We start from the raw sequence: 27,148 nt of genomic DNA on the forward strand, positions 1-27,148 counted from the left end.
GGACCCAAGACTCCGGGGTCCGGGCCGAGGCCTGATTTCCTCGGGGAACCCTGACTGTGCCTCTCCTGCCTGGAGTGGGGGCAGGGGCCGCCAGTCCGCGAGGAAGATACGGGGAAAAGCTGAGGTTTGATTTGGAGACTTTGTAAAACCGAGACCGGGATTGGGGCCTTTGGAGAAGGGGGGCGGGGTGGGGGAGGGGCTGCGAGGGCCCGCCCCCACCTCGCTCCTGGGCTCAGAGTAAACAGGGACACCCGCGGGGACACGCCGGAGCATGTCGGTCCGCCCAGGGCTTGGGGATGGAGCCCACCTTAGTACCCGCCCCACCCTGCTCGCCTGGCACCGGGCACGGGAGGGGCGAGCCCTGGTTTGGAGGGAGGTGAGTCACCAGCGGGTGGGGTTGAGGAAGGGCCACCGCTCTTCACCCCAAGAGGTCTGGGCTCATTTATGTTTTGTTTGGTGTTGTTTGTTTTTTTTTATACCTTGTGACTGATTTCCCAACAAGTCGGGGTTTTAGATTCCGAGCAACAGGGATTTGGAATTAGACGCGGGACCGTGGACCCCTGCTTCCAGGCCTGGGGTTCTGAGGTGTCGGCTGAATGCCGGACCTTTGTCCCGGCCCCGAGCCGAGCCCGCATGGGAATGCTACTTTGAGTCCTGAAGGCGCCGGGCGGTTCCCAGAGCCCGGTGAATGTGGTTCTGGCCACTGCCCCCTTCTGGGCGGTGTTTTAAGGTTGGACCTTGGGTGTCGGACTTTCTGGTGTCTGGAAGTCAGAGTTCAGGGAGGCAGCCCGCAACGTCAGCTGCCAGACAGAAATTGATGTTAGAGATGAGAGAGGATTGCACCACCCTTCTCGCTTTTTAAATTCTACTTGAGGAATGGGAAGGGCCCCAAGTCCTCACACCAGTCTGTCCCTGGCGGAAAGCAGAGCAGCATGGAGGACTTGTCCCACTGACGGCCGTGAAAGCGAGAAGAATCCAGAAGGAACTGGACATTTTCCCCAAACCAGAGCTTCCTCTGGGCTCACTTTGCTCAGGGCCAAGGCCACCTGTTTTTAGTCTCCTGGGCTACGAACTTAAAACATTTTGCCAATTCTTCATCAGGGCTTCCTCATCTATATCCAATCTTGCAAGCCTATGCTCAAGGCCTGTCATTTTGTCCTTTGAAATATAGCTCAAATTTCCTCCATTTCCACTGCCAGAGAGTTTCTCTGGGCAGGGTTGGGGTCGTATTCATCTTTTTATCCAGCCCTCATGGGCTAACACCATGATAGACACATTGCAAGGACTCACTAACTGTTTTTAAATTCTTTTTTTTTTTTAAGATTTTATTTATTTATTTGACAGAGAGAGAGATAATGAGAGCAGGAACACAAGCAGGGGGAGTGGGAGAGGGAGAAGCAGGCTTCCTGCCGAGCAGGAAGCCCGATGCGGGGCTCGATCCCAGGACCCTGGGATCCTGACCTGAGCCGAAGGCAGACGCCTAACCATCTGAGCCACCCAGGTGCCCCTCTTTTGTTTTTTTTTAAAGATTTTATTTATTTATTTGACAGAGAGAGAGAACGATCACAAGTAGGCAGACAGGTCGGCAGAAGGAGAGGAAGAAGCAGGCCCCACTGAGCAGGGAGCCCGATGCGGGCCTTGATCCCAGGACCCTGGGATCATGACCTGAGCCAAAGGCAGACACTTAACTGACTGAGCCACCCAGGCGCCCCTCACCAGCTGTTTTTAATGAATGTCTACTAGTTTCCTTCCTTTCCCAGGACCCCCCTCCTAATATTGTGGTCCAAACAGACTTCGGACAGCTCTGAAAGGAAAAAGCTATCTGGAGCGACCATATGTGTGGCCCCAGAGAGCTGTGAGGGGCATCTCATTCCTTTTTCTCTGGTATCTAATCTGTCATAAGATAATCTTCCTCAAACTGCTTTCTCTGCTTCTCGTCCTGGGTGGTGAAACTCTGCTGGGTATCTATAGACGACTGAATCAAATGTGAACTCTTTACCTGTTAGACATGGTAATACTTAGTTAAAAAACTCCTCAAGGAGTATAAAAAGGTACAGGAAGAGTATAGGAAGTATAGGAAGGTAAAAGTAAACTTGCCGTGCTCCAAGATCTTATTCTTCAGTCCCACTCTCACAATGCCCACTACTACCCACTATTGGGCCTCCTTCAGAAGGTGTTTTAAAACAATTTTTTTATTTATAATCTTTAAATTTTATTTTATTGTTTAGGGGAGAGGGGCAGAGGGGGAGAGAGAGAGAAAAATCTTAAGCAGGTTCCACACCCAGCACAGAGCCTGAGGCTGGGCTTGATCTCCCAACCCTGAGAGCATGACCTGAGCCAAAATCAAGAGTTGGACACTCAACTGGCTGAGCCACCCAGGCACCCCTAAGATTTTTTTTAATGACAAACAAATATAAATAGACATCCTTCATCCTTTATTTTTTATTTATTTATTTTAAAGATTTTATTTACTCATTTGCTGGAGAGAGCACAAGCAGGGGGTAGCGGCAGGCAGAGGGAGAAGCAGGCTCCCCACCAAGTGGGGAGCCCGATGCGGGGCTTGACCCCAGGACCCTGGAATCATGACCTAAGCGGAAGGCAGACGCCCAACCAACTGAGCCACCCAGGCGTCCCATCCTTCATCCTTTAAAACCACAAATGAGTTCATACAATATACACTGCACTGGAACTACCTTTTTCGTTAACTTATCTTGATCCCTTTCCATATTAAACACACATCTAGCTCACTCTTTATATTGGCTGCTTGGAATCTCCTTGCTAGACAATCTACTGGGATTGTTGGGCTCTTGGGTTATTTCCAGTATGTGAACTGCTGAGGGTGTCTCTGTAAGATGAGAGAATGCATATTTCCACCTGAGCCTTTAATTATACTGTTCTCCCAGCTCCTCCTTACCTTCCTCAGAAAAGCTCTCCTATCCTCTTCCAAACTTGCGCTCAAAATAGCCTCAATACCTAGAATTTAGCAGTCAATTTGGGAGTTCTGTGCCCACCAGGAGACCATAAACTCCTTAAGGGCAAGGATCATATCTTTTACTTCTTTATATCCAACCAGTATGAAGAGCTCTTGATTGGAGGAGGCTGATAGGAGTGTTAGGACTAGGGGTACCTGCCCTGGGATAGGAGACAATCTAATTAATCAGTGGCAAATGAGATATGACTATAAACACCTTCTTTTCTGTATTTCTCCTATAGTACTCATTATTCAGTCCTTCTTTGACTCAGCTTCTTGTCACCCCACTTTTATATTTTTTTAAAGGCTTTTTATTTTTATTTTTAAGTAATCTCTACTCCCAACATGGAGCTTGAACTTACAACGCTGAGATCTAGAGTTGCATGCTCTACTGACTGAACCACCCAGGCGCCCCACCCCCCTTTTATTCTTAAGAAGTTTCTTCCAGGGGCGCCTAGGTGGCTCAGTCATTAAGCGTCTGCCTTCCACTCAGGTCATGATCCTAGGGTCCTGTTCAGCCGGGAGTCTGCTTCTCCCTCTCCCACTCCCCCTGCTTGTGTTCCCTCTCTCGCTGTGTCTCTCTCTGTCAAATAAATAAAATCTTTAAAAAAAAAGAAGTTTCTTCCATCTTTAAATCCTTGGGTTGGAATTATAACGCAAATAGTGGGAAATCAAGGAGGAATGCTCTGCAATCCATATTTGGGATACCTAGAATGTTGGTGTAGAAAGAGGATGTCTCTTTTTTAGATCTCCCAGCAAATTATTAAACATCTCCCTTACCAGTCTGAGTATAACAAGCACTGGGATGGGGCATTAAGGCGGCAGCTCTGGGACTGAATGTCAGGCCGGAGACTGACACCACCTAGTGGTCAGTTGAAGAAGTGTGACTAAGAAGGGTGTCTTGGAAGGGTCTGGTGGAAGGTGGGAGGAGAACCAAGATTTATTTTTATTTTTTTAAAGACTTATTTATTTTATAGTGAGAGAGAGAGAAAGAGCGAGAGCGCATGAGCGGGGAGGGAGGGTCAGAGGGAGAGGGAGGGAAGCATGGAGCTGGATCCTGGGCTAGATCCTGAGATGACCCTGAGATGACCCTGAGATGACCCTGAGATCATGATCTGAGCTGAAATCAAGAGTGGGACACCTAACCGACTGAGCCCAAGAACCAAGATTTATTGAGCGCTTACCATGTGCCAAGCCCATGCAATGGATTTTACCTGGATAAGCTCACTTCTATCTCGTAACCACCTTGTGGCATAGGTTTTATTTCCAGTTTGCTGAAACGGCAATAGAGGCTCAGGGAGATTAAGGAATCTGCTCCAAATCACAGTGCAGATTGGAGCCCAGTTTTCATTCATTTAATCAACATTTACTGGGTACCTTATACGTGCTGGACACATTGCTAGGTGTGTACTAGGGACAAGAGATAGAAACAGTCTCAGCCTTCAAGAAGCACATGCTTTAGTGGGATTGCTCAACCTGATGATTGACAATCACAACACAGTGCCTAATGCCTATGATAAAGGCAAACACAGAGGGAACCAGAGTAGGATAACTATTCCAGATAAAGGGATCAAAGCAGAGCTGGGCGTATGATGCCAAACTACATGTTGACAGAGAGAAAGAAGATGACGAGCAATGAATGACAGGAGGAAAGTGTGTTTTAGGCTGGCGGATAGGCAAAGGCATAGAGGCATGAGGAAGTGTAAAACAAAAAATGGCAAATATGATAAGGCTGAAGTTCAATAATCTTATTGGGGAGGGTAGTGGGCGAAATACCAGGGAACCTAATGACGAAGGGTGATTTGGGCCACACTAAGTAGTTAGAGTTTCTTTTTTCTAGAAGTAGTGGGGAGCCAGGTGAGAAATTGATGAAGTCCTAATGCATCAGCCATACAGTTGAAGAGGAAGAGAATTCCAGACTAAGGAGACGGGATCAAGTATATTAATTGTTTTATCATGTCAGCCTAGAGGATAGTGACAGAGAAAGCTACTACTAGAGACTTCCGCTCACATTAGAACGGTCTCAAATTCTCAAATTTTGGCTGCACAATAGAATCACCTGAAGAGCTTCTGAAATCCCAGTGTTAGAAGACTTATATTACTTGACTTCAAGACTTTGAAGGGCGGCGCCTGGGTGGCTCAGTGGTTAAGCGTCTGCCTTCGGCTCAGGTCATGATCCTAGGGTCCTGGGATCGAGCCCTGCATCGGGCTCCCTGCTCCGCGGGAAGCCTGCTTCTCCCACTCCCCCTGCTTGTGTTCCCTCTCTCGCTGTGTCTCTCTCTGTCAAATAAATAAATCTTAAAAAAAAAAAAAAGACTTGTAAGCTTCAGTAACCAAGACAGTGTGGTACTGGCATGAAGGGTTGACAAACAGATCCATGGGACAGAATAAGAGGGGCCAGAAATAGACTCACACTTAGAGGTCATTTGATTTTGACAAAGGTGTCAAAGCAATCCATTGGGGAAAAGCATGTCTTTCAACAAATGGCGCAGGACCTACTGAATATCCATAAGGAAGAAATAAGTGAACCTTGACCCCTACCTCATACTATATGCAAAAATTAATTCAAAACAGATCAAAGGATTAAGGTGTAACAGCTAGATCTGTTACACAAGCTATAAACTTGTAGGTGAAAACAGAATATCTCATGACTTGGAGGTAAAAAAAAAAAAAAGTCTTAAGTTAAAGAAAGCAATAACCATAAAAGAAACATTAAGATCTAAAACTTTTGTTTATCAAAAAATGCCATTAAGAAAATGAATAAGCAAGCCAAATAGGTAAGGAAAATTTGATCTGACAAAGGACTGGTATCCAGGATATGTAAAAAAAATTTCTACAACACAGTAATAAAAAGATAACCCAATTTTTTTTAAATGGACAAGAGATTTGAACGGATACTTCACAAAAGAACATGTATGAATGGCCAATAAGCCCAGGAAAAGTGTTCAATATCTTTAGTCATCAAGAAAATGCAAATTAAAACCATAATGGCATAATTTGCCACACTCACCAGAATGGTTAAACTTTTAAAAACTCACAATACCAAATGCTAGTGAGAAGTAGAATAACTGGAACTCACACACAGTCTTGGGAGTGTAAAATGTACTATCAGTTTGGAATGATATGTAGCCTTTCTTATAAAACGAAGCATTTACCTATGACCCAACAATTATACTCCTAGTTATTTATTCAAGAGAAAAGAAAAAAGATTTAAAAAAGAATGTTCATAACAGTCTTCTACATAATACCTAAAAACTGGCTACAGCCCAGGTGTCTATCATTAAAAAACAACAACAACAACAAAAAACCGTGGTATATCTCTACAATGGAATACTACTTTAATCTTTAATAAAAATGGACAAACTATGGATACACACAACAACATGGATGAGTCTCTAAATATTCATCGGTGAGTAAAAGAAGCCAAACATAAAAAGCACATCCTGTTTTACTCCATTTATATGAATTCCGGAACAAACGAATCCACCTTGGGGAAAAAAAAAGAAAAGAAAAAAAAAAAAAATCAGAACAGTGGCTCCCCCTGGAGGGTGGGGTGAGGATAATGATCTATATCTTGATTAGGGTTTGGATGTCATACAGCGGAGTGGTACGTCAGGGATTTGAACCCAGGTGCCCTGACCCCAGAGGCCATGGTTTTAACCACCATATGACATTGCTTTGCTGCTGGGATGCTTCAGACTTGGGTGTGGATGAGATGACACGAGAAGAGTAGCCTGTGGAGACAGGAGAATGAGAAGGAGCACCCAGAGGGGTGGGAGGAAGACTAGAAGAGAGGGAGCAGGACAACCAATGAGGGGAGAGCTTATTCAAGAATGGCTGACAGTGGGGTGCCTGCGTGGCTCAGTTGGTTAAGCGACTGCCTTCGGCTCAGGTCATGATCCTGGAGTCCCGGGATCGAGTCCCGCATCGGACTCCCTGCTGAGTGGGGTGTCTGCTTCTCCCTCTGACCCTCCCCCCTCTCATTCTCTCTCTATCTCATTCTCTCTCTCAAATAAATAAATAAAAAATCTTAAAAAAAAAAAAAAAAGAATGGCTGACAGTGTTGAATACTGCTGAGCGGTCCAGTAAGAGAAAGACAGGGGCGGGCCATTGTCCTTGGCACGTAGGTGGGCACGTGTGACACCGGACAGAACAGTTTCATTGGATTCATGGGGGCAGCCACCCGCTGGCAGTGTCCTGAGGAGGTGAGGAAGGGAAGACAGTGAATGTGACTAACTTTCCCAAGAAGCTTGGCTACACAGGGGAAGAGAGAGAGAGAGGCAAGACAGTAATTAGAGGGCCAGTTAGAGGGCTGGAATTTCCTTGCAGAGGCTCAATTCTGACCACAGTTGTTGACTCCATCCAGAGATGCTTGCCCACCCACCAAGGTTGCCACTTGTCCTTCTGTGAGGTGAAGATCTGTTGGCCACAGTAAGCCTCTGACAGCCCCAGGGCTCCATTTGGAACCCCGAGATCAGCTGACCCCACCATTGCTTATATCCTGTCATCCTTGGCAGGCCTCACTGGGCATCCGCCTTTCTCCACTTAGCCCAGTGCTTCCTCTTCCTGACCACCCTTGCACTGCTCCCTGCACCCCTCCTTGCAGAAAGCCCTAAGCCACCCTTGGCTCAGATTGTCCTTGCCCCTCTTTGCTTGTCTGAAACCTGGCTCTTCCCTGAGGACCCTCTGCCTTTAATGAGCTATCACTTATCCTCCCACAGTGTGGGAGCGTGGGCAGTCAGATGTTGGGGCTGTCCATTTCCAAGAGTCAGTATGGCTCCACCCAGGTCTCAGTTAGGGATACATCTAGCAAGCAAGTAACACAAAACCCAATTAAAGTAAATTGAACATGGAGGAGTTCTAGAGTAGATCCAGGGTTGGTCGATTCAAGAGTTTTCTACCTCTTCACACTTCTACTCTATCCTAAGTGCCATCAATGGTCACCACTGTTCCAATCCTCACATGTGGACTTAGCATTGAAGAAGAACAGACTCTTTCCCAAGAACCCCCTAAGGTCCTACTGGCTAGGGGAATGGAAATACTGAGATTGGCTAGAGCAATAAGATTCATCCCCTGAATGCGTGGGAAGGGAACACCTGTACAAAATCCAGACTTTACCAGCCAGGGAGAAAGGCTTGCTGGAGTAGGCACCATCAAGTTCTTGCCTTGATAGTCCTGTGAATTCCTCTACCTTTTAAGGGCCAGCTATTTCACTTTCCATTGAGAAGATGCGTAGCATAGTGCTTAAGGGCAACAGTGATCACACCAGACTAACTGGGTTCAAATTCCAGCTCTCTCACTTGCCAGGTCTTTGGCTTTGGGCAGGTTACTTAACCTTTCCACATTGCAGTTTCCTCCCCTGTAAAATGAGGGCTATCAGCACTCTCCAGTAGGACTTTCTGTGATGATGGTAATGACTCATGTCTGTGTTAATATAGTAACCATTAGCCATATGTGGCTACTGAGTGTTTGAAATGTGGATCGTTATTTGAGGAATTAAATTTTTAAATTAAAATTAAACAGCCACAGGGCCCCTGGGTACCTCAGTCGGTTAAGCGATTGACTCTTGGTTTCCGCTCAGGTTGTGATCTCAAGGTCGTGAGATTGAGCCCTGTGTCGGGCTCTGTGCTCGGCACTCAGGGCAGAGTCTGCTTGAGTTTCTGTCTCCCTCTCCCTCTGCCCCTCCCCCTCTCTAAGATAAATAAATAAATCTTTTAAAAAAATGAAACAGCCACATGTGGTTTGTGGTTGTCATCTTGGGCACATAGTTCTATCTCATAATATTGTTGTCGGATAAAATGCAGTGTTTGGATTGTCAGGTAGGAATTGAAGTGATACATAAACCCTCACTAAATGTGAATTCTTGTTATTTTTGCTGTCATCCACTGATGTCCTGGTCACTTGCCCACACTCCCTGAAGACTTTGGCATCTCATCCACTGTATTCCTGTCCACCCCAGGTCTTTTGCAAACCCAGATGGCTTCAGCTACTCATGCAGGTAGTCCAGCCAGCACTCTGGCCTCTTGGTCCCTTGCCCTCCTCAACTCCAATGACTCACTGTCATGTTGTCATAACCACTCACTCCCAGAGCCACGACCTATACCACATCCTCCCAGGAAAGCAGGACTGAAATCTAATCCCCTTGTCTCCAACTACAACATGCCAGCCCTCCAGCTCTTTTCTCCTTTGCTCTCAGGAAGGCTAGTCTTTAGGTCTGTTGAGACTTCCAGTTCCTTGACTCTATTATTTCCTTGCCCACCAGTTCCTCATGTCTTTACTTCTCTTCCTAACCAGCCTTGATTCCACAGTGCTTCACTTCTGCTCCTCCATGAAATGGTCGCTTCCTCCATTATTATTAACCTTTGGAACTATTCTCCTGGCTTCAGACTTACACTTTAAATCCATCCTCTACACTGCAGTGAGAGTGATCTCTGCTAAACTGCATCATATTACTCACCTGTCTAAATTTTCTAATGCTTCCCGTTGCCAACTACTACCCACTTCCAGAAGGTACCGTGCTCCCACAGTATCCATACTTTTGCACATGCTAGATCCTCTTCCTGGTTTAACTCTCCCTTTGTTCTTTGCCAGAATAACTCCTATTTTTCCTTCAAGATTTAGTTTAGGCATCACCTCTTATAGGAAGCCCTCCCTGATCTCCCCTATCTCCTACCTAGTTTAGATGCCTCTCCTATGTGCCCACATGGCACCCTATGATTCACTGGACTACAGCCCTGATTATCCCATAATATCACTGCTTCCTGACTAATCTGACTCCCTCTGTTAGTGGTGAGAAACTGAGAACAGACACCCAACCAATTTTTGTTGACAACATATATTCTGGGAGGATTGGTTTTATATGTTTGTTATCAGTTTGATTTTACTTTTTTTTTTTTTTAAGATTTTATTTATTTATTTGACAGATAGCGAGAGAGGGAACACAAGCAGGGGGAGTGGGAGAGGGAGAAGCAGGCTTCCCGCTGAGCATGGAGCCCGATGTGGGGCTTGATCCCAGGACCCTGGGATCATGACCTGAGCTGAAGGCAGGCGCTTAACGACTGAGCCACCCAGGCGCCCCTGATTTTACTTTTTTAAAATGGGGGGCTTTGAACATGTTTATATGCTGAGAGTAAAGAGCTGTAATAATTAGAAAATGAGAGGTTGGAGATTTGGAGGATTGAGGGGACAATGAATGGAACAGTGCCTGAGGAAGCAGAGGGAGGGGTCTCTCAGGTGGAGAAACAGTCCTCAGGCCAGGGCAGGAACAGAGGCTCCCTTTCCTCTGAGCCTACAGGAAAGGGGCCGGTGCTGATGAATATATGTGTTGGCTGGGAGAAGGAAACTGGGGGAGTTTCCAATTTATGGGCTCTGTTTCATCTAATCTAAGTGTTCAGTTGGTATCAAGGTGGGTGAAAATTTGGGGGAGAATGGCAAAGGCCTGGGAGACCGAGCTGGCTAGGGGCCCACAGCAGTTTCCCATATTTCTTCTGTGACCTTTCCCTCTATCCCTCAATCCTCCATAAATCCCAGGGTACTATCCAGTGCTCCAGAACATGATACCCACTCACCTTGCCTATGAAGTGTACGGAGCTCCTGCCATCAATCCATAACTAAGGGTAGTCCTTATATAAGAGAGTGACTGTGAAACATTTAGCCCAGCACCAGGTACCTAGTAAAGGCTCAGTAAATGGTAGTCCTTGAATTCACTAGCAGGAATGCATGTTGTCTTTTCTAGCTGCATAGCAGAGTGTACAGTGTGATGTGAATCCCTGCCCTCTGGGAGCTTCTGTTCTTGTCGAAGAAGGAAACACCCACAAAATAATTAAAAAGCAATGCAAAGTGATACATGATGATTATCAACATCCAAATGGTGCTTTGTTTTGTGATCACAGCCCTCAATAAAAAGTATCTTTTATATCAAGACCTAGAACTCAGATACTTACATAAAAGTGAAACAAAAGTTTCATTAAACAATACTTATCCTTTCTTTGTGTGATACATTCTGATATTTTCTATTCTACTTTGTTTCTAAAAAGTGATGGGCTAGGCTCACTGTGATGGATTGAACTGTGTCTCTCAAAAATTCATATTTTCAGGGTACCTGGCTGGCTCAGTCAGTAGAGCATGCGATTCTTGATCTCAGGGTCATGAGTTCAAGCCCCACATTGGGCATAGAACTTACTTTAATTAACGACTTTAAAACAATTTTTTAAAAGATTATTTATTTATTTTTTCAAAAGAAAGAGAGAGCAAAGGGAGGAGCAGAGGGAGAGAGACAAGCAGACCTCGCACAGAGTGCAGTCAGGACTCTGAGATCATGACCTGAGCCAAAACCAAAAGTCAGACGTTTAACGGACTGAGCTACCCAGGCACCCCTAAATTTTTTTAATTCATATTTTCATATGCTGAATTCATATGTCCCTCAAAATTCATATTCACTTGAGGTTCACCCAGTACATCAAAATGTAACCTCATTTGGGGATAGGGACTTTACAGAGGTAATCAAGTTAAAATGAGGTCACTAAGGGTGGGCCCTAAGCCAATATGACTGGTGTCCTTATGAAAAGGGGAAATTGGGAGACAGGCTCAAATATAGGGAGAACACCATGTGAACCTGAAGACAGCCATCTACAAGCCAAGGAATGATACCTAGAACAGATTTTCCTTCACAGCTCTCTGAAGGGACCAACCCCGCCAACACCTTGATCTGGGACTTTCTCTCAGAGAAAGTGAGACAATACATTTCTATTGTTTAAGCCAACCCAGCTTGTGGTGCTTTGTGATGGCAGTCCTAGCAAACTAATACACCCTTCAGACTGATTCTGTGACTCACTGTTGGCTTACAAACTGCCCTTTACAGAACACAAATTTCTTTTTTCCTATGCGTTCTCTCATGTAATCTTTATGACCCTTTGGTGGGATGGCAGGGCCCGGAGGAGGGTGAGGCACGCAAGGCCACGCAAGTGGGGGTGTCATTACTGCAAGTCTAGCTGACCCTACGATTGCACAACCTGAAGATGAGTGCCTCCTTAAGTTTTGCTAAACTGATGTCTCCATTTGAGGGGTTGACACACCCCCACAAGCTCTTAAGTGGAATCAGACCCAAGTCAGATTTGCCTCTAAATTCTGGGTCCTTAATTAATTAACTAATTAATTAATTAATTCTAGGTTCTTTCCACGACACCACAGTATCCCCATTGGTGCAACCAGTTAGAGAGGATGGCAATAAATATTGTTTTCCAGCCAGTCCTTGCTCCTCACCTTTTTACCCTGCAAAAGGAGCCAAAGTTAGAGACTACATTCAATCCTCCTCTTCTCTTGCCAAAATTCAGGGGAACTTGGACCTTCCGAGACCCTTATGAATTCAACCACTGTCTGTGGATGTCTGTAGGCAGGGTGGGCCCCTGGGAACATGTGTCTTGAGCACCTGTGTGCATACACTGCAATCCTAGCATTGCTGGTCATACAAACCCTGGACAGATTCCCTCCCTGCCATCCCCACCCCTGCTTGACCGCCTCTCCAGTTCCCTGCCTTCCACACACAGTGAGCACATAAACACACGCACCTCCGATATCTCGTCTTTGTGGCACTGTTATTACCCCCAAACCCGGGGTCCCCTATGTAGAATGGAAGTCCTTCTGCCTTCCTCACACCTGGCTTATTCTGGCCCATAAAAGAATGCCTAGCATTTACTGTGTGCCAGGCATTGTTCTAAGCTTGTACATAGTTCTATTGTATCTCACTCCCACAATCTTATGAGTTAAGACTTATTTGCTCCATTTTACAGACGACAAACTGAAACGCAAAGAGTAACTTGCTCAGAATTGTGCAGTTAGTAGCGTTGGCAGGACTGGAACCCAAGTGGCCTGTCTCCAGAGTCCCAGTTCTTAGCTGCTACCCTCTGCTGCCTGCCTGGGGCCCCCACGCACACGTGCACCCTTGCACACACATGCCCATCCACATGGGGCCAGCGGGGGAGGAGCTGGGGGGCCGGGAATCAGTTCAAGCACCAGGGGGCAGCATAGGCCTAGCTTTGGCCCCTCAGCCCAGCCCTGTTGGGAGAGAAAAGAGGGGAGTAGAAACCTCCCATCTCCCACCATCCCCTGGAGACCACCGTTTTTATACACCTTAGGTTTGGGGATGTAGAGGCCTCTCTAGGCCCCTTGGCCTCCTTCAGCTCCTCCACCAACAAAAGCTGCAAAAACCGTCCACTAGTTACGACGATGACTCAGAAGCTGAGCAAGCCTTGTGTTTGTGAGTTTGTGTCTCATTGCGACCGCTTGTGGCTCTGAGGGCTGACAGGACTGTGAGCCTGCACGCACATGCCTAAGTGTGTGCGTGTGTGTGGTCTTATGGCCAGGGAAGTTGTACATGTATGTATTTGTTTCTGGGTGTGTCTCCGTGTTTACCACAGAAACAGGAACTTTGCCAAGGCTGCACTGCAGAGTCCTAGTCAAACTCGTCCCTTGGGAAACGGCAGGCAGCCACTCCAGGTTGTGTTGGCTTCCACAAGTGTCTAAAGAGTAGTACCCTGGACGGAGGGGGCCGAAACGGTTTTCAGTGCAAGAGACTTCTTCTGGAGTCTTCCAGAATTCTGAGCTCTGGGGTCCCCTCCCCCACTCCCTCCCATCAGTGGTCACGAGACTTCCAAGGCGCGCCCTGCCAAGAAGGGAGGTGGACCTAGGAGTTGCAGAGAGCATGGAGCTCCCTGGCTGCTTTTCAGGGTCCTCCACTGGAGGGAGCACAGAGCCCAGAGGGATTTGCTTTTCCAGAGGCCCTGAGGTGCCCAGTTCCTCCTGAGCCCAAAGCGCGGACCCCTGCAAAAGTCTGAGTATGGGGGAGGCAGTTTGGAGCCGCAGGTCTCTGCTTGGTATTAGGTGACTTTCTGGAGAAAAATTGATCACTTTTGAGGGGACAGAGTAAGTGGGGGTCAGGCTCCCCCCAGTCTGGCCCAAGGGTCGGGAGCCCCAGTCCTGGCTCCCTCTACCCCATGCTCCCCCACTCGGCACAGGAGGCACACACGCTCACCCCACATTCTTCCTCTTCCTCCTCCAGCCCACTTTCTCTTCTCTGTGTCGTCAGAGCTCCAGGGAGGGACCTGGTTAGACGGAGAAGCCGGAAACAGCGGGCTGGGGCAGCCAGTGCTTGCACTGAGGAGGAAGGACCGGAGAGGTTGTGTGTGTGTGTGTGTGTGTGTGTGTGTGTGTGTGTGTGTGTGTTCTTTTTGGTGGTGGTGGTGGAGGGGGAGGGGGGTGCCAGCAGGGCCAGCCCTGAACTCGCTGGACAGAGCTACAGACCCATGGGGCCTGGCAGTGGCCGCTGAGCGAGGGAGAAGACAGCAGAGGGGTTGCCAAGGTGAGGGGATGCCTCCGAGGAGTGGGGGGGGGGGGGGCTGACTTTGGGGGTGTGTGGGGGGGGGGGGGTTGGGGGGGGGGGGGTCCTCTCGAGACCCTCCCCTGGGCGGGTGTATGGTCCCCTGGGAAATTGTTTCAGTTGGTGTCGGGAGCTGGGGGTCCCGGGTTTGGGCACTTTTGAGTTCTCAGAGGACTCTGGTACCGGTAAGGCCCCGCACTCCCACCTCCCCGCGTGGGTCACTTTTTCCACACCCCCGCCCCCGCCCCTCCAGGGGCAAGCAAAGGCACGGAAAGGAGAGCAAGGAGGTGCCCCTCTGCCCTGGGGGGAGGGGAGGTGGCTGCCCCTCCCTAGAAGGTTGATGCCAGAGGGAGGTAGGTCCTTGACAAGCCCCTATCCTGTCCCCCCATAAAGGCTGTTGTTCAAGGGTGTGGCTGGGGGGGTGAGCGAGCCTCAGATGTAGACCTCATGGTGCCCGAGAGAAGGGGGAATTTCCCCCTCAAAAGTGCTCCACGCTTGGCTGCTGTAGACGCCGAGATTTCCCGGTGGCTGCGCAGAGTTAACCCTCCTCGTGCTGAACGGGCTCCACCTCCCCGCCCCCACCGCCACATACACATATTGGGAAACTCAGAGAAGCTCTTTTGACTTTTGATCCTGTGGTGCCGCGGTCAGAGGGCTCGCGAATGGAGGGACAGAGGTGATTGGGTTTAGGCCACGAAGCAGGCTGAGGAGGACGATGGACGTCGGGGCTTGCCTTCCCAGTTGGGAAGTGTTGGGGAACGCTGGCCCCGCCCCCTCGCGCCGTGGCCCCTCCTCCCTGCAGGTCTTCTGGGGCGTGAGGGGGGGCGCTTAAAGCTTAAGGTGCCGCTGTCGGGGGCAGGCCCCTCGACCCAGCTTCGTTGTAGGGTGGCCTCCTGAGGTCTGGGGATGGAGTAGGGGAGGAGATTTGAAGGCAGGGCCTTGCTGGGAGGCTGGTCACTCAACAAGGGTTTATAGAGGGAAGGAGGGGGGGGCTGCCTTCTGCTTAAGGATTACTTGTCTCGGCTTGGGTAGGGATAGAGGGTCAAAGGTCTGAGCACCATGGGAAACAGGAGAGGAAGAGAGAAGAGAGGAATGGAGTCCTCCCTTGAATTTGAAACACAGACCAATAGGTGCCCCACTCCAAGGTGAGAGAGGTGGTAGAGAAAGGCCTATTGGAAGACCCTGAGCAGGAGGGAGGATTCTGCCTTTCCGAGAAAAGAGCTAGAGGGGATAGAAGCTGCTGGGTTGGGGGAGCAAGAGGGTTTGCGAGCAAGAGTCTCCAGAGAAGGGGCCCCTCTGTTCTCTATCCCTTTGGGAGTCTTGGGAGAGGGGAGTGGCTAAAAGCCTAACAGGAGGGCTTGGGTTACTGGGTTGGGGGAGACTCAGGGAGTTTCCATCACCATCCTCTCTCATCTCTAGGAGAGGGGCATTACGGGAAACGGGGGCGGCTGAGAGACCCCAGGGAAAACACTGGTTGACCCTCTCCACCCTGCAGCCCACCCAGAAATAGGGATGCAACCCTCTCCCCTACTTCTCCCATCTCCTTTCCTCTCTCCCTGTTTTCTCCTCTGCCCTTGGCCTCTAGCCCAGCCTCTAGCTTCCTCTTCCCAGCTTCTAGGCTCTTCACTCCAGGCTTACTAACCCTACTTTTTCTCCAATCTTTCCCACCTTCTTCCCAAGTTCTCTCTGCTTTTCCCTTTCCTCCATCTCCACCTTGCTTCTTCAACTCTCCTCTCGCAGCCCCTCCTCTTAGGATGATGGGATCTGGATGTGGAAGGGGCCCTCACAGCATGGTGTCGCTTACCCCTTGGAATCAAATCCTATTTTCCAGACTCACTGGCTTAGTGGCCTTGGCAGTTTAGAGAACCTCCTTTAGTTTCTTCATCTATGAAAGGGCATAGTTTCATATTTTAAAAATCATTGCAAAGCTCTAATGAGATAATGAGCTTTCGTGTAATGCCTCATACGTAGTAAGGGCTCAATAAATGGTAACTGTTACTGCTCTCCCATTCTCTTCTTCATCATCCAGCCTGGTCCTTTTCAAATTATCTCATGGAGCCCTGGGATTTTGAGGGGTGTCTCTAGTGACACCTTTGGGGTCAGGAGATAGGGAGAGGGAAGTAGAAGCAGTAGGATTCCAGGCCTACCACACTTGCTTTCAATAAACTCCAATTTTATGCCTTTTATATAATTGGGATTCCACAGATTAAAAACTAAAATTGCCCACTACTTTAGAAATTTTTGGGAAGTTCTGCACGTATCCAAGCCTCATATTTTATGAGACGAGAAGATCAAGGCTCACAGTGGGGAGGTTCCTTGCCCACAGAACCAGAGCCAGCTCAGAGCTGCAATCTGAGTCCTCTGCCTTCTCTGAGAGCTTTCTGTACTCTGCCCACCTCCCCTGTCCTCCCAGCCCTCTGGCTGCATCTCAGCGCTTCTACGCCATCACCCCTTTGACTACAACTGAAGGGATTACCTTGTTTCAGGCACTGACCAAGGATGTCCCCCGTTTGAGGTGGTCTGGCTGTGAGTGGTGGTGGGGATGGTCTCTGGGATCTGGGGTCTAGAGGAGGTTGCAGGCTGCCCCCAGAACATAAGCCAACTTTCTTGGGTGCCTCTCAGAGTGGCCTTGTTCCTTTCCAGAAGGCACCCTCCACACCCCAGATCATGTCTCTGTGGGGTCTGGTCTCCAAGATGCCTCTGGAAAAACTGCAGCCGCTCTATGTCGACTTTCCCCAACACCTGCGGCATCTCCTGAGTGACTGGCTAGAGAACCAGCCCTGGTGAGTCCTAGCTACCCCACACTGGTGTCCTCCGGGTCCTCCCCCACCCACCTTCCCTCTCATTAGATTTTCTCTGTCGCGTTTTGGGATTCGGGATGTGTTATTCCCTGTGTGGTGGCCTGGACTTAGCGGGGAGTCTGTGCCACACCAACCAGATTATGCACGTTGACACATGGAGTCCCCCCACCGCCTGAGGAGCCCCAGCCAAAGAGGAAGGAGGTCAGGACTGGGACAAGGGACCGTCCCACAGCAGCTAGAAAATTGGGGAACAAAGGGCACATGGATGAGGCTGTCCAGGGCCTGGACGGAGACTAGGACTGGGAAGGTGCTGCTGAGCTGTTTGCTGAGGGGTGGAAGGTCAGTAGAGCTGAAGAAACCCTGACCCGAGGCCACCTCATCCTGCTCTTCCCACAGGGAGTTCCTGGTCGGCTCAGACACCTTCTGCTGCAACATGGCTAGTGTGCTCCTTTCCGCCACTGTCCAGCGCCTTCAGGCTTCGGCGGGAAAGCAGGGGGAGGCGAGCCCCATCTTGCAACACATCAACACCCTGGAGGTGGGGACAAGGAGGGGAGGGACTAGGCTGGAGTGGGGCTGGAGTGGAGCTGGGATGAGCATTGAACACCGGAAGAAATTGTTTGGATGCTGGAGCAAATTGGTGTTCCTGTAGTTAACTGTTAGCTAGCATGCAAATTAGGTTTTAAAAGCATGCAAATGCATGAAAACTTCTGGAGTCTACGGTTGTGCTGCCTTTCGGTGTGCTTATGAATGGAGGGGGGTGGCAGGGATTGGAGGGGGAGGACAACACGGGGGAGAGCGAGGCTAACCCAGTCCGCCACTCTTCATTTCTCTAGAGCATATATCAAAGGGACCCCCTGAAGCTGGTGGCCACTTTTAGACAAATACTTCAAGGGGAGAAAAAAGCTGTTTTGGAACAGGTATTGTTAATACTCCACCTCCCATCCCATCTCAACTCACTGGACTTTAGCCTCAGCCATGAAAAACTAGAAGGAATTTGAACTTCAGGAGAGGCTCAATGTTTTAGGCCCAGGATGACCAAAGGCGGTTCCTGGGGTCAGAGTGCCCCCCAAGCCAAGCTCAGGGAAGCTTCAAAATGAGGGACTGAGGGTAGTGAGGCCTGGGGAGGAGAGAGCAAGGGGTAAGAAGCTGATTCTGCCAAGAGAGAGGTCTTATCCCTGGGAAATTCCAAAAGGTCAGGGAGAACCTTCAAAGCGGAAAGGGAGCCAGACAAGGGAAGTAGCTTGTTTCCTTTTGGCAGAGCATGGCAGCAGGCACCCCTTTAGAGAATGCAGGCCTAGTGTAGAAGGATGGACGGAGTATCTCACCTCTTGCCATCTGTCCCTCCCGTGCAGTTCCGGCACCTGCCAATGCCCTTCCACTGGAAGCAGGAGGAACTGAAGTTTAACACAGCCCTGCAAAGGCTGCAGCATCGGGTGGGAGAAGTTCGCCTTCTCCGAGAGGCCCTGCAGCCGGGGTCTGAGGCTGGCCAAGGTGGGAGCTTGGGTCTGGCACTCTAAGGGGGTTCTGGGGAGTGGGTGGGAGGGATGCCCTCTTGGACCTCACCCTTGACTGAACCTCAAATTTATCTGTACCCCTCATTTCTGCCCTCACCCTCAGTGTCTCTGCACAATTTGATAGATGCTCCTGCCAATGGAACTGGGCCAAGTGAGGTAAGTGATGGATTGGGAGGTGAAGTTTGAACTCAAAGTACAGTCCTGGAGGGATCTCAGTTCTATGGCGGGATGGAGATCAGGCCTCAGAGGAACACACATTGTAGTGGGGTAGGGGAAGGCCTTAGATGTGAGAAAGAGAGGCGTGCCCTCAGGGCTGGGGGAGGAGACAGGCTGGCCCTGGCTCAGGCCTCCCCTGCCCGCAGGCCCTGGCCACGTTGCTGCAGGAGACTGTTGGGGAGCTGGAGGCTGCCCAGGCCCTGGTGCTGAAGAGGATCCAGATTTGGAAACGCCAGCAGCAGTTGGCAGGGAATGGCGCGCCCTTTGAGGAGAGCTTGGCACCCCTACAGGAGAGGTTGGGGCAAGACTGCTGGGATAGGAGGGTGGGCTGGGGTTAGGTGCCGGCTGTCCCTGCTGGAGGACCCACAGGTGTGAGAGAAAAACCAGGCAAGCAGGCCTTGGTGTGGGCCAAGGCTCAGAGAAGCTGATTCCGGCAGGACCGTGCACACTGTTGTCAGGTCGCGTCCTGTCCAAGTACGCCCGGCCGAGGGGGCTTCGAGCAGGAGCTCATCTGGCCCATGCTTTTCTCTTCAAGCCCCTTGCCCAGAGGAATGGGAAGCCTTTTCCTATTTGGTCTGTTGGGCGGAGGCACCTTTCAGTTTGCGCCAAAGTACCATACGTGCTGGCAACTGACCTGGGTACCAGAGTCCTGGGGAAGAGGCAGCTGGGTTTCCACAGGGGGCCAGGCACAGAGAAGGAACCTCACATCCAGAGTTACGGCAGGTCCCCCCGCCCCTTCAGCCCAGTGCCTTGCAGCCACACCCACTGTGCATCCCGCCCCTCCACACCACTACCCCACTTTCTTTCTGGGTTTAGGGGTAGGGGGTTTGAGCAGGAACAGGCAGCCTGAATTCTGTGTCCCCTGACCACTGTCCTGGCCCCAGGTGTGAGAGCCTGGTGGACATTTATTCCCAGTTGCAGCAGGAGTTGGGGGCAGCTGGTGGGGAGCTTGAGCCCAAGGCCCGGGCAGTGCTGATTAGCCAGCTGGATGACGTCCTGCGAACCCTTGTCACCAGGTATGCCCCATAAGGCCTCAGCCTGGCCTAGAGCAGACCCTGACGAGGGAAGAGGGTTAGGGCTGTGGGATGGGTACCAGGAGGGACCCGCCACTAACTCCCCTGTGTCTTCACTCCTCCCAGTTCTTTCCTGGTGGAGAAGCAACCCCCTCAGGTTCTGAAGACTCAGACCAAGTTCCAGGCTGGGGTTCGATTCTTACTGGGCCTACGGTTCCTGGGGGCCCCAGCCAAGCCTTCGCTGGTCAGGGCTGACATGGTGACTGAGAAGCAAGCAAGGGAGCTGAGCATGCCCCAGGGGCCCGGGGCTGGAGCGTAAGCTGGGGCTGGCGAAAGCCTGTTGGTTGGTGGAGGCCAGGGGAGCCTGGGCGTCTGGCACCACAAAGAGCAGGGTGATGGCGAGGGGGTGCCTCAGAGTGTTTGGACCCTGAATGGTCACGGCAGAGGAAGGGAAGGGACCCGTCGGGGCTGGAATGGGATGGGGAATCATGACTTGGCCAAGATAGGGACCCTTCTCGAGAATCCAAACAGGGAAATGGAGATTTAGGGCCGGTCGTCCATGCCATTCACCCCTGGACTCAAGCTCCTCCCCACCCCTGGCCCTGCTGGGATGCACCCACTCAGTCTCCGACCTCCCCTGGCAGAGAAAGCACTGGTGAAATCATCAACAACACCGTGGCCCTGGAGAACAGCATTCCCGGCAACTGCTGTTCTGCCCTGTTCAAGAACCTGGTGAGGGCTTCAGGGAGCCGCGGTGAAGAGTGGGGCAGGGGGTCCTCAGACTGAGGGACTGTCCTTGGAGAGGGTGTCAGGAAGCCGAGAGACCCATCTCTATCCTCACCCCTGCTCTCCCTCCCCACCCCCTACAGCTTCTGAAGAAAATCAAGCGCTGTGAGCGGAAGGGCACCGAGTCTGTCACCGAGGAGAAGTGTGCAGTCCTCTTCTCCACCAGCTTCACGCTTGGCCCCAACAAACTCCCCATCCAGCTCCAGGTGAACTGAGTCTCGGGCTGCCCATGCTAGGACCCTGGCTCCCCTCCATGCCACACGCTGGGGCCCCGGATCCTCGCTCCTCATGAGAGCTCCATAGCCCGTGCGTCTGGGATTCATGGGCCCTGGGGTCAGGGCGAGAGTGAGAGGAACAAGAGGGCACATGCTGGGGAGTGGTGGTGTGGTGGCCACTGGCACTTATTATACATTTCATGTAGACCAGGGTACTGTTTTCAGTAACAAACACACACACACACACACACACACACACACACACACACAGAAATTTCACAATAACATTATGAGGTAAGTACTATTATTAGCCCCATTTTACAGATGAGTCCATTGAGACACAGAGAGGTTGAGGAATTTGCCCAGGCCACACAGCTACGAAGCGTTGGCGCTGGCATTTGGAACCCAGAGGTCTGGCCCAAAAGCACTGACTCATAACCACTTCTCTACGGTTAGGCCTTCATCGAGCTTCAGGAAGCATTCAGTAATACCCCGGGAGCTTTTATCTATGTTGTGTGAATCCAGTAGCTTCCCTGCATTCTCAGAGCTAGCCCCTTGAGGAAGCCCCTTGCTCCAGTAAGAAGATTCCCTTCTTCTCACCCTCGCCAGGCCCTGTCTCTGCCGCTGGTGGTCATTGTCCACGGCAACCAGGACAACAATGCCAAGGCCACCATCTTGTGGGATAATGCCTTCTCTGAGATGGTGAGGAAAGACCTGGAGTGGCAGTGGAGGGAGGGAGGGGAGGAACAGGGGCAAGGTGGGCTGTAACATGGGGAGAAGCCGGGGGCAGACACGTTCAAATGGGAGCGGCCATAACTCCTTCTTTCATCATACTCTCTAACCTCATGCTGACCTCTTTTCATGCCAGTCTTAAAAGCTACCATGTTGTAGCACCCTAAACTATTTTTGGAAAAGCACCATATTTGTGAGTGAGCTCAGGGGGATAATGCCTGGGATGGGGAGCTTTGGGGAGCGGGGGGAAGGATGAAGGCCCCTCCTGAGGAAGAATGAGGATGATAGCCTGAAGTGCCCTGTCCTTCCTGCTTCACCCCAGGACCGCGTGCCCTTTGTGGTAGCTGAGCGGGTGCCCTGGGAGAAGATGTGTGAAACTCTCAACCTCAAGTTCATGGCTGAAGTGGGGACCAATCGGGGGCTACTCCCAGAGCACTTCCTCTTCCTAGCCCAGAAGATCTTCAATGACAACAGCCTCAGCATGGAGGCTTTCCAGCACCGTTCCGTGTCCTGGTCACAGTTCAACAAGGTCATTCCCCTGCTTTTTGGACCTCCCGCCCCTAAGCTCTTCATCCTTGAGGCACTCAGGGCCCTCCCAACCTCTGTGCAGACACTCACTGCTGGGGTCTTCACAATGCCCCATCATGGCGATCAGGGAGGCCTCTGTCACAGCCCAGGCAGGAAAACCCTTCAGCCGGGTGGGTAAGTCCAGAGGGTGCATTCTCTGGCATCCTCCGGGTTTTGGACTGGAGGCCCTCTGTCCTCCCTCTTTACCAGCAACTTGCATGACTCATCCAGACTGTGTGCAAACACACGTCTGATTCAAAATGACTTTGACCCATTGGGGAAATAGTTCCTATTGCAAAAGCCAAGATGAAATCCCACAGGGACACACACAGTAATACCAGCTACCATGTGCTGACACCTTACTATATGCCAGGCACTATGTTTGGCACTTTATGTATGTTATCTATTTACCCCTCCCAACATCCCTTTGAGGAAGCTACTATTATTATCCCCATTTTACAGGCGAGGAACGTGATGCTCAGAGGGGTTAAGTAGTTTGTCCAACGCCTCAGAGCAGGTGAGGCTGGGATAGAACTCCATTATTTCTTGCTCTTAGCTACCATATTTTACTGCCCCCAAAGTGAGGTGGCTCAGAACTGGATCTGTTACAAGAACGGGGGAGAAGATCTGGGTGACTTGGTTGATGACCAGCTGGGTAAAAGCAGTCACGTACTGCTCTCTTAGCAAAAAAGAAAGGAAAGTCTACATGACCAAAGGATGTATTAGCAAAGGGAGCGGGACACTCACACCTGGCAAGCTACCTTCTCTGGACTCCACTTCCACCAGGTCTAATCAAGGATGGGTGGAGCACCGTTGTTATGAGGGACTCTGGCCTGGACTTCCTGGGCTGCATCCCAGCTCTGCCTCTCACCAGCTGTGTAGACCTGGGCAAGTTACTTGACCTTTCTGGGCTTTCATTTCTTCATCTGTAAGATGGGATGCTTATAGGCTTGTAAAGATCAGATAAGTTAATTCATGGAAAGGGCTTGGAATACCGCCTGGCACCTGGTAAGTGACTGCCATTGTCACTGATGAGATCTCAGATCCAGTTTGGTCCTTCAGCCCTGTGATTCTGTTGTGTGGGCCCTCACAGCCCAGTGCCTGTCCTACAGGCCCTAGCTCTGACCCTCCTGTGTTCACACTAGTTCCCCCTTATTCCCCAGGAGATCCTGCTGGGTCGTGGCTTCACCTTTTGGCAGTGGTTTGATGGTGTCCTGGACCTCACCAAGCGCTGTCTCCGGAGCTACTGGTCAGATCGGTGAGTCCCTGCCCCAGGGGCCTGAGCAGTTGTACCTCTAGCTCCTTCTCCACAGCCAATGCCCCTACCCCCATCCTCTCCTTCATCCTGGCCAGGCTGATCATTGGCTTCATCAGCAAACAGTACGTCACTAGCCTTCTTCTCAACGAGCCTGATGGAACATTCCTCCTTCGCTTCAGCGACTCAGAGATTGGGGGCATCACCATTGCCCATGTCATCCGGGGCCAGGATGGTGAGGTCACCCCAGCCAGTCCTCTGTTTCTGTGCCTGTGCCCTCTGGGGTTTCTTCTGGGAAGGAAATGTCTTGGCCTTCCTTGATGCCAAGCCTGATCTTCAGGAAGTTCTTCCTTAGGTCCAACTCCTCTCCTCCCTTCTGCAGTCTACCTTCTCATTGTGAGCTCTATAGGAACAGAGACTGGTGGGTCTCCCTCCTCCAGCACTCTCACCCTCACTCCTCTCCCCCTCGCCTTGGTAGATTGAGAGTGGATCCTGTGGTGGGGCTGGATGGGGGGGAGAATGTCTGGACAGAGGGGACTCATGGTCTCATTCCTATTGTAGGCTCCCCACAGATAGAGAACATCCAGCCATTCTCTGCCAAAGACCTATCCATTCGTTCACTGGGAGACCGAATCCGGGACCTTGCTCAGCTCAAAAACCTCTACCCCAAGAAACCCAAGGATGAAGCTTTCCGGAGCCACTACAAGCGTGAGCTGGAGCTCGCAGTTCTGAACCCTTCCTTTGCCCATCTCTTCCATACTCCCAGTTGCCCCTCTCCCTACACACTGTATGTCATCCCTGACTTCTCTCTCCATTTTTGAAGCCCCATTTCTCCTACTTGCCCATCAGCTATGCTCACCTTTTGCACATCCCTTCCTCCCCAATCCTGGGGCACTCCATGGCTCTCCTTTTCTCCCCACAACAGCTGAACAGATGGGTAAGGACGGCAGGGGTTACGTCCCAGCTACCATCAAGATGACTGTGGAAAGGTGAGTGTGGCGCTGTGGACGGTGGGCAGGCCTGGTACTACTTGCTGGAAGAAGCGGTGGCATCAGCCCTTGGTGAGTCACACAGACCTCCTTCCCTCCTCCAGGGACCAGCCACTTCCTACCCTGGAGCCCCAAATGCCTACCATGGTGCCCACTTATGATCTTGGAATGGCCGCTGATTCCTCCATGAATATGCAGCTCAGCCCAGACATGGTGTAAGGAGCTTGAGAGACAGGAATGGGAGTGGTCTGTGCAGAGAGGTGTTTAGCACGAGCAGCTGGGAGAGCTGGGGCCAAAGTAGGGAATTTCCCTTTCCATGAGAGGGGTTCCCTATCTTGAGGCAGGAGGTGGGGGTGTCCAGGAGAAGGGCTGGCCTCAGGGGGGTCTGCTTTCTCTCCCCAGGTCCCAGGTGTACCCACCGCACTCTCACTCCATCCCCCCGTACCAAGCCCTCTCCCGGGAAGATGCGTTGACAGCTTTCCCAGAGTAAGTGGAAGGGACAAGGATACCCACCTGCAAGGGGGATGGGCATTTGCATTTGTTAGGAGAGGCTCCACCGTAAGAAAGGGGCAGCAAAAGGCTAGCACTCTTTTGTCTCTTCTGTCCACTCCACTGAGAGGTTAGTGGTTAAGTTCCAGACTTAGCCAGTTCAAATTCCAGCTCTGCCACTTACTGACTTTGGGCAAGTTGCTTCATTCTGGTGCCTCATCTGTAGAATGGGGAATATTGATAATAACGCTAATAATAACTTCCTCAGGGGATTATTGTGAAGGTTAATTGAGTTAGTAATACCTGCAAAGCTCATAGCAGGAGCTATGTTAAGAATTAATATTACCTCGCCTGCCCTTGAAATCCACTGTCATAAATTTATCTGTTGTCTGGATTTTTATTTATTCATCTGTTTTGGCCTTGAAGTGGCCTAGACATTTTTCTTCCCCAAGTAACACTCATATAATAACTGCAGGTGCTTATTAACTCCTAGACAAGCCACAACATCTCCCCTCCCAGGAGTTGAGGTAGGGTGGAGACTGGGGGGCTTAGAACCACCAGAGTCTGGAGAAACATTAGAAATTAGCGAATTCGGGGGTGCCTGGGTGGCTCAGTCGGTTAAGCATCCGACACTTGGCACAAGACCCCCCTCCCCAACTCCCGCAGTTGTATTGTCATCCTCCTGCTTAGCACTTAGCGGGGATTCTGCTTCTCTCCCCCTCCCTCTGCTCCTCCCCCTCCCAAATAAATAAAGAGATTAGCTAGTTCAGCCCTTCTCTACTCCCCCAGCCCAATCCCCAACACATACACATTTTATAGATGAGAAGACTGAGCCCACGGCTTACCCAAGACTGTGCAGTCAGGGAAAGGAGCTGGAAATTGTTTCCTCATTCAATGACCTTGACTTTGCAACACTGTGCCCTTGTTTAGCCTTCCTTTCTCTGACTGTACCCTCCTTCCTGTTTCTAGATCTCACCTGCAGATACCCCCCAGCCTGAACCAGATCAACCTGCCCTTTGACCAACCTCGCCCTCAGTGAGTGACAGCACCCCTCCTGATCCCATGCTCCCCATTCATTCCCAGCCTTATCCCACCCCAATCTTATGGACTTTTCTGGTCTTGGCAGGGGCCTGCTCCCATGCCCATCTCAGGAGCATGCCGTATCCACTCCTGAGCCCCTGCTCTGCTCAGATGTGACCATGGCAGAAGATAGCTGCATGAGCCAGTCGGTGGGAGGGTTCCCTCAGGGCACCTGGTGAGTGGCAGCCTGGGGGTGTTGGCTGGGCGGGGGCTGGAGGAGTGGGTGCCATACCTACCCTACTGCTTCTCCCCTTCATCCTTGCAGGGTTGGTGAAGACATGTTCCCACCCTTGTTGCCTCCTACTGAACAGGACCTCACCAAGCTTCTCCTGGAGGGGCAAGGGGAATCAGGGGGAGGGTCCTTGGGCACCCAGCCTCTCTTGCAACCCTCTCACTATGGGCAGTCTGGGATCTCACTGTCTCACCTGGACCTAAGGGCCAACCCTAGTTGGTGATCCAGCTGGAAGGGGAGCCCAGAAAGACCGCTCTTCTACCCCCACGGACCTGCTCTGGACACCTGCCCATGCTCCTGCCAAGCAGCAGATGGGGAGAGTGTCCTCCTATCCCCACCTACTCCCTGGTCAGGAGGAAAAGACTGCCAGGAAAATGCACAGTGGGTGGAGCCTATCCACTCCTTTCCTCCTACCACACACCCCTGTCCTCCCCCTTCCAATGCTGGAAGGGAAATTCAGGTTCCAAAGTGAGACACGCCCCAACACGCCTGCACATGCAGCACACACACACACACACACACACACACACACAGCTCTCCCTGGAAGATGGGCCTGAGCAGGAAAGGGGCTGGGCAAGAGCACAGCTTAGGGCACGGAGGACTTAACCACCCACCTCGAGCCAGAGCCCAGGACACACATGTAGAAACACGCAGACACACGCACATATTTGTACGAGAGGCTGGGGACTGAGGGCTGGGCTCGGGTCCCAGCCCTGGGGGGGATGGAGCAGCAGTTCAGGAGGCCCTGGGTGCGACGTGGGGAATCTGTACACCTGGGTTACTGATGTGGGTTATGCCCAGATTAAAAAACAAATTTCAAACAGCCCCAAATTCCTGTCCGTCGGATGGCGGCTCTTGGTTATGTGTAGAGACTGCAGAAGTACAAGGTCTGTTTCATGTGCAGCTGTGCGAAA

At 50.9% G+C, this 27,148-nt stretch overlaps 1 protein-coding gene across 1 annotated transcript; it reads left to right on the plus strand.

Moving 5' to 3' along the window:
• Positions 1–14,180: 14,180 nt before the first annotated feature.
• Positions 14,181–27,022, plus strand: STAT6 (signal transducer and activator of transcription 6). The gene is made up of 22 exons (XM_032420870.1): positions 14,181–14,327; positions 16,989–17,128; positions 17,543–17,681; positions 17,980–18,063; positions 18,499–18,637; positions 18,764–18,816; positions 19,023–19,171; positions 19,761–19,892; positions 20,016–20,204; positions 20,534–20,621; positions 20,759–20,881; positions 21,500–21,592; positions 21,945–22,151; positions 23,353–23,447; positions 23,543–23,679; positions 24,006–24,152; positions 24,370–24,433; positions 24,538–24,648; positions 24,836–24,919; positions 25,892–25,957; positions 26,049–26,177; positions 26,268–27,022. Exons 2-22 carry the CDS (start codon positions 17,013–17,015, stop codon positions 26,455–26,457), a joined length of 2,535 nt encoding a protein of 844 aa, XP_032276761.1. The 5' UTR covers positions 14,181–14,327; positions 16,989–17,012; the 3' UTR covers positions 26,458–27,022.
• The last annotated feature ends 126 nt before the right edge of the window (positions 27,023–27,148 follow it).

Source organism: Phoca vitulina, unplaced genomic scaffold, assembly GCF_004348235.1.
Source record: "Phoca vitulina isolate PV1807 unplaced genomic scaffold, GSC_HSeal_1.0 scaffold23, whole genome shotgun sequence".
In the NCBI taxonomy this organism is placed as follows: Eukaryota; Metazoa; Chordata; class Mammalia; order Carnivora; family Phocidae; genus Phoca; species Phoca vitulina.

Excerpts from the sequence above, each read along its gene's own strand:
- STAT6 (XM_032420870.1), top strand. The coding sequence starts at position 17,013 with ATGTCTCTGTGGGGTCTGGTCTCCAAGATGCCTCTGGAAAAACTGCAG. Across the intron at positions 17,682-17,979 it reads AACACATCAACACCCTGGAG|AGCATATATCAAAGGGACCC; the intron begins GTGGGGACAAGG and ends TCATTTCTCTAG. Across the intron at positions 19,172-19,760 it reads TTGGCACCCCTACAGGAGAG|GTGTGAGAGCCTGGTGGACA; the intron begins GTTGGGGCAAGA and ends TCCTGGCCCCAG.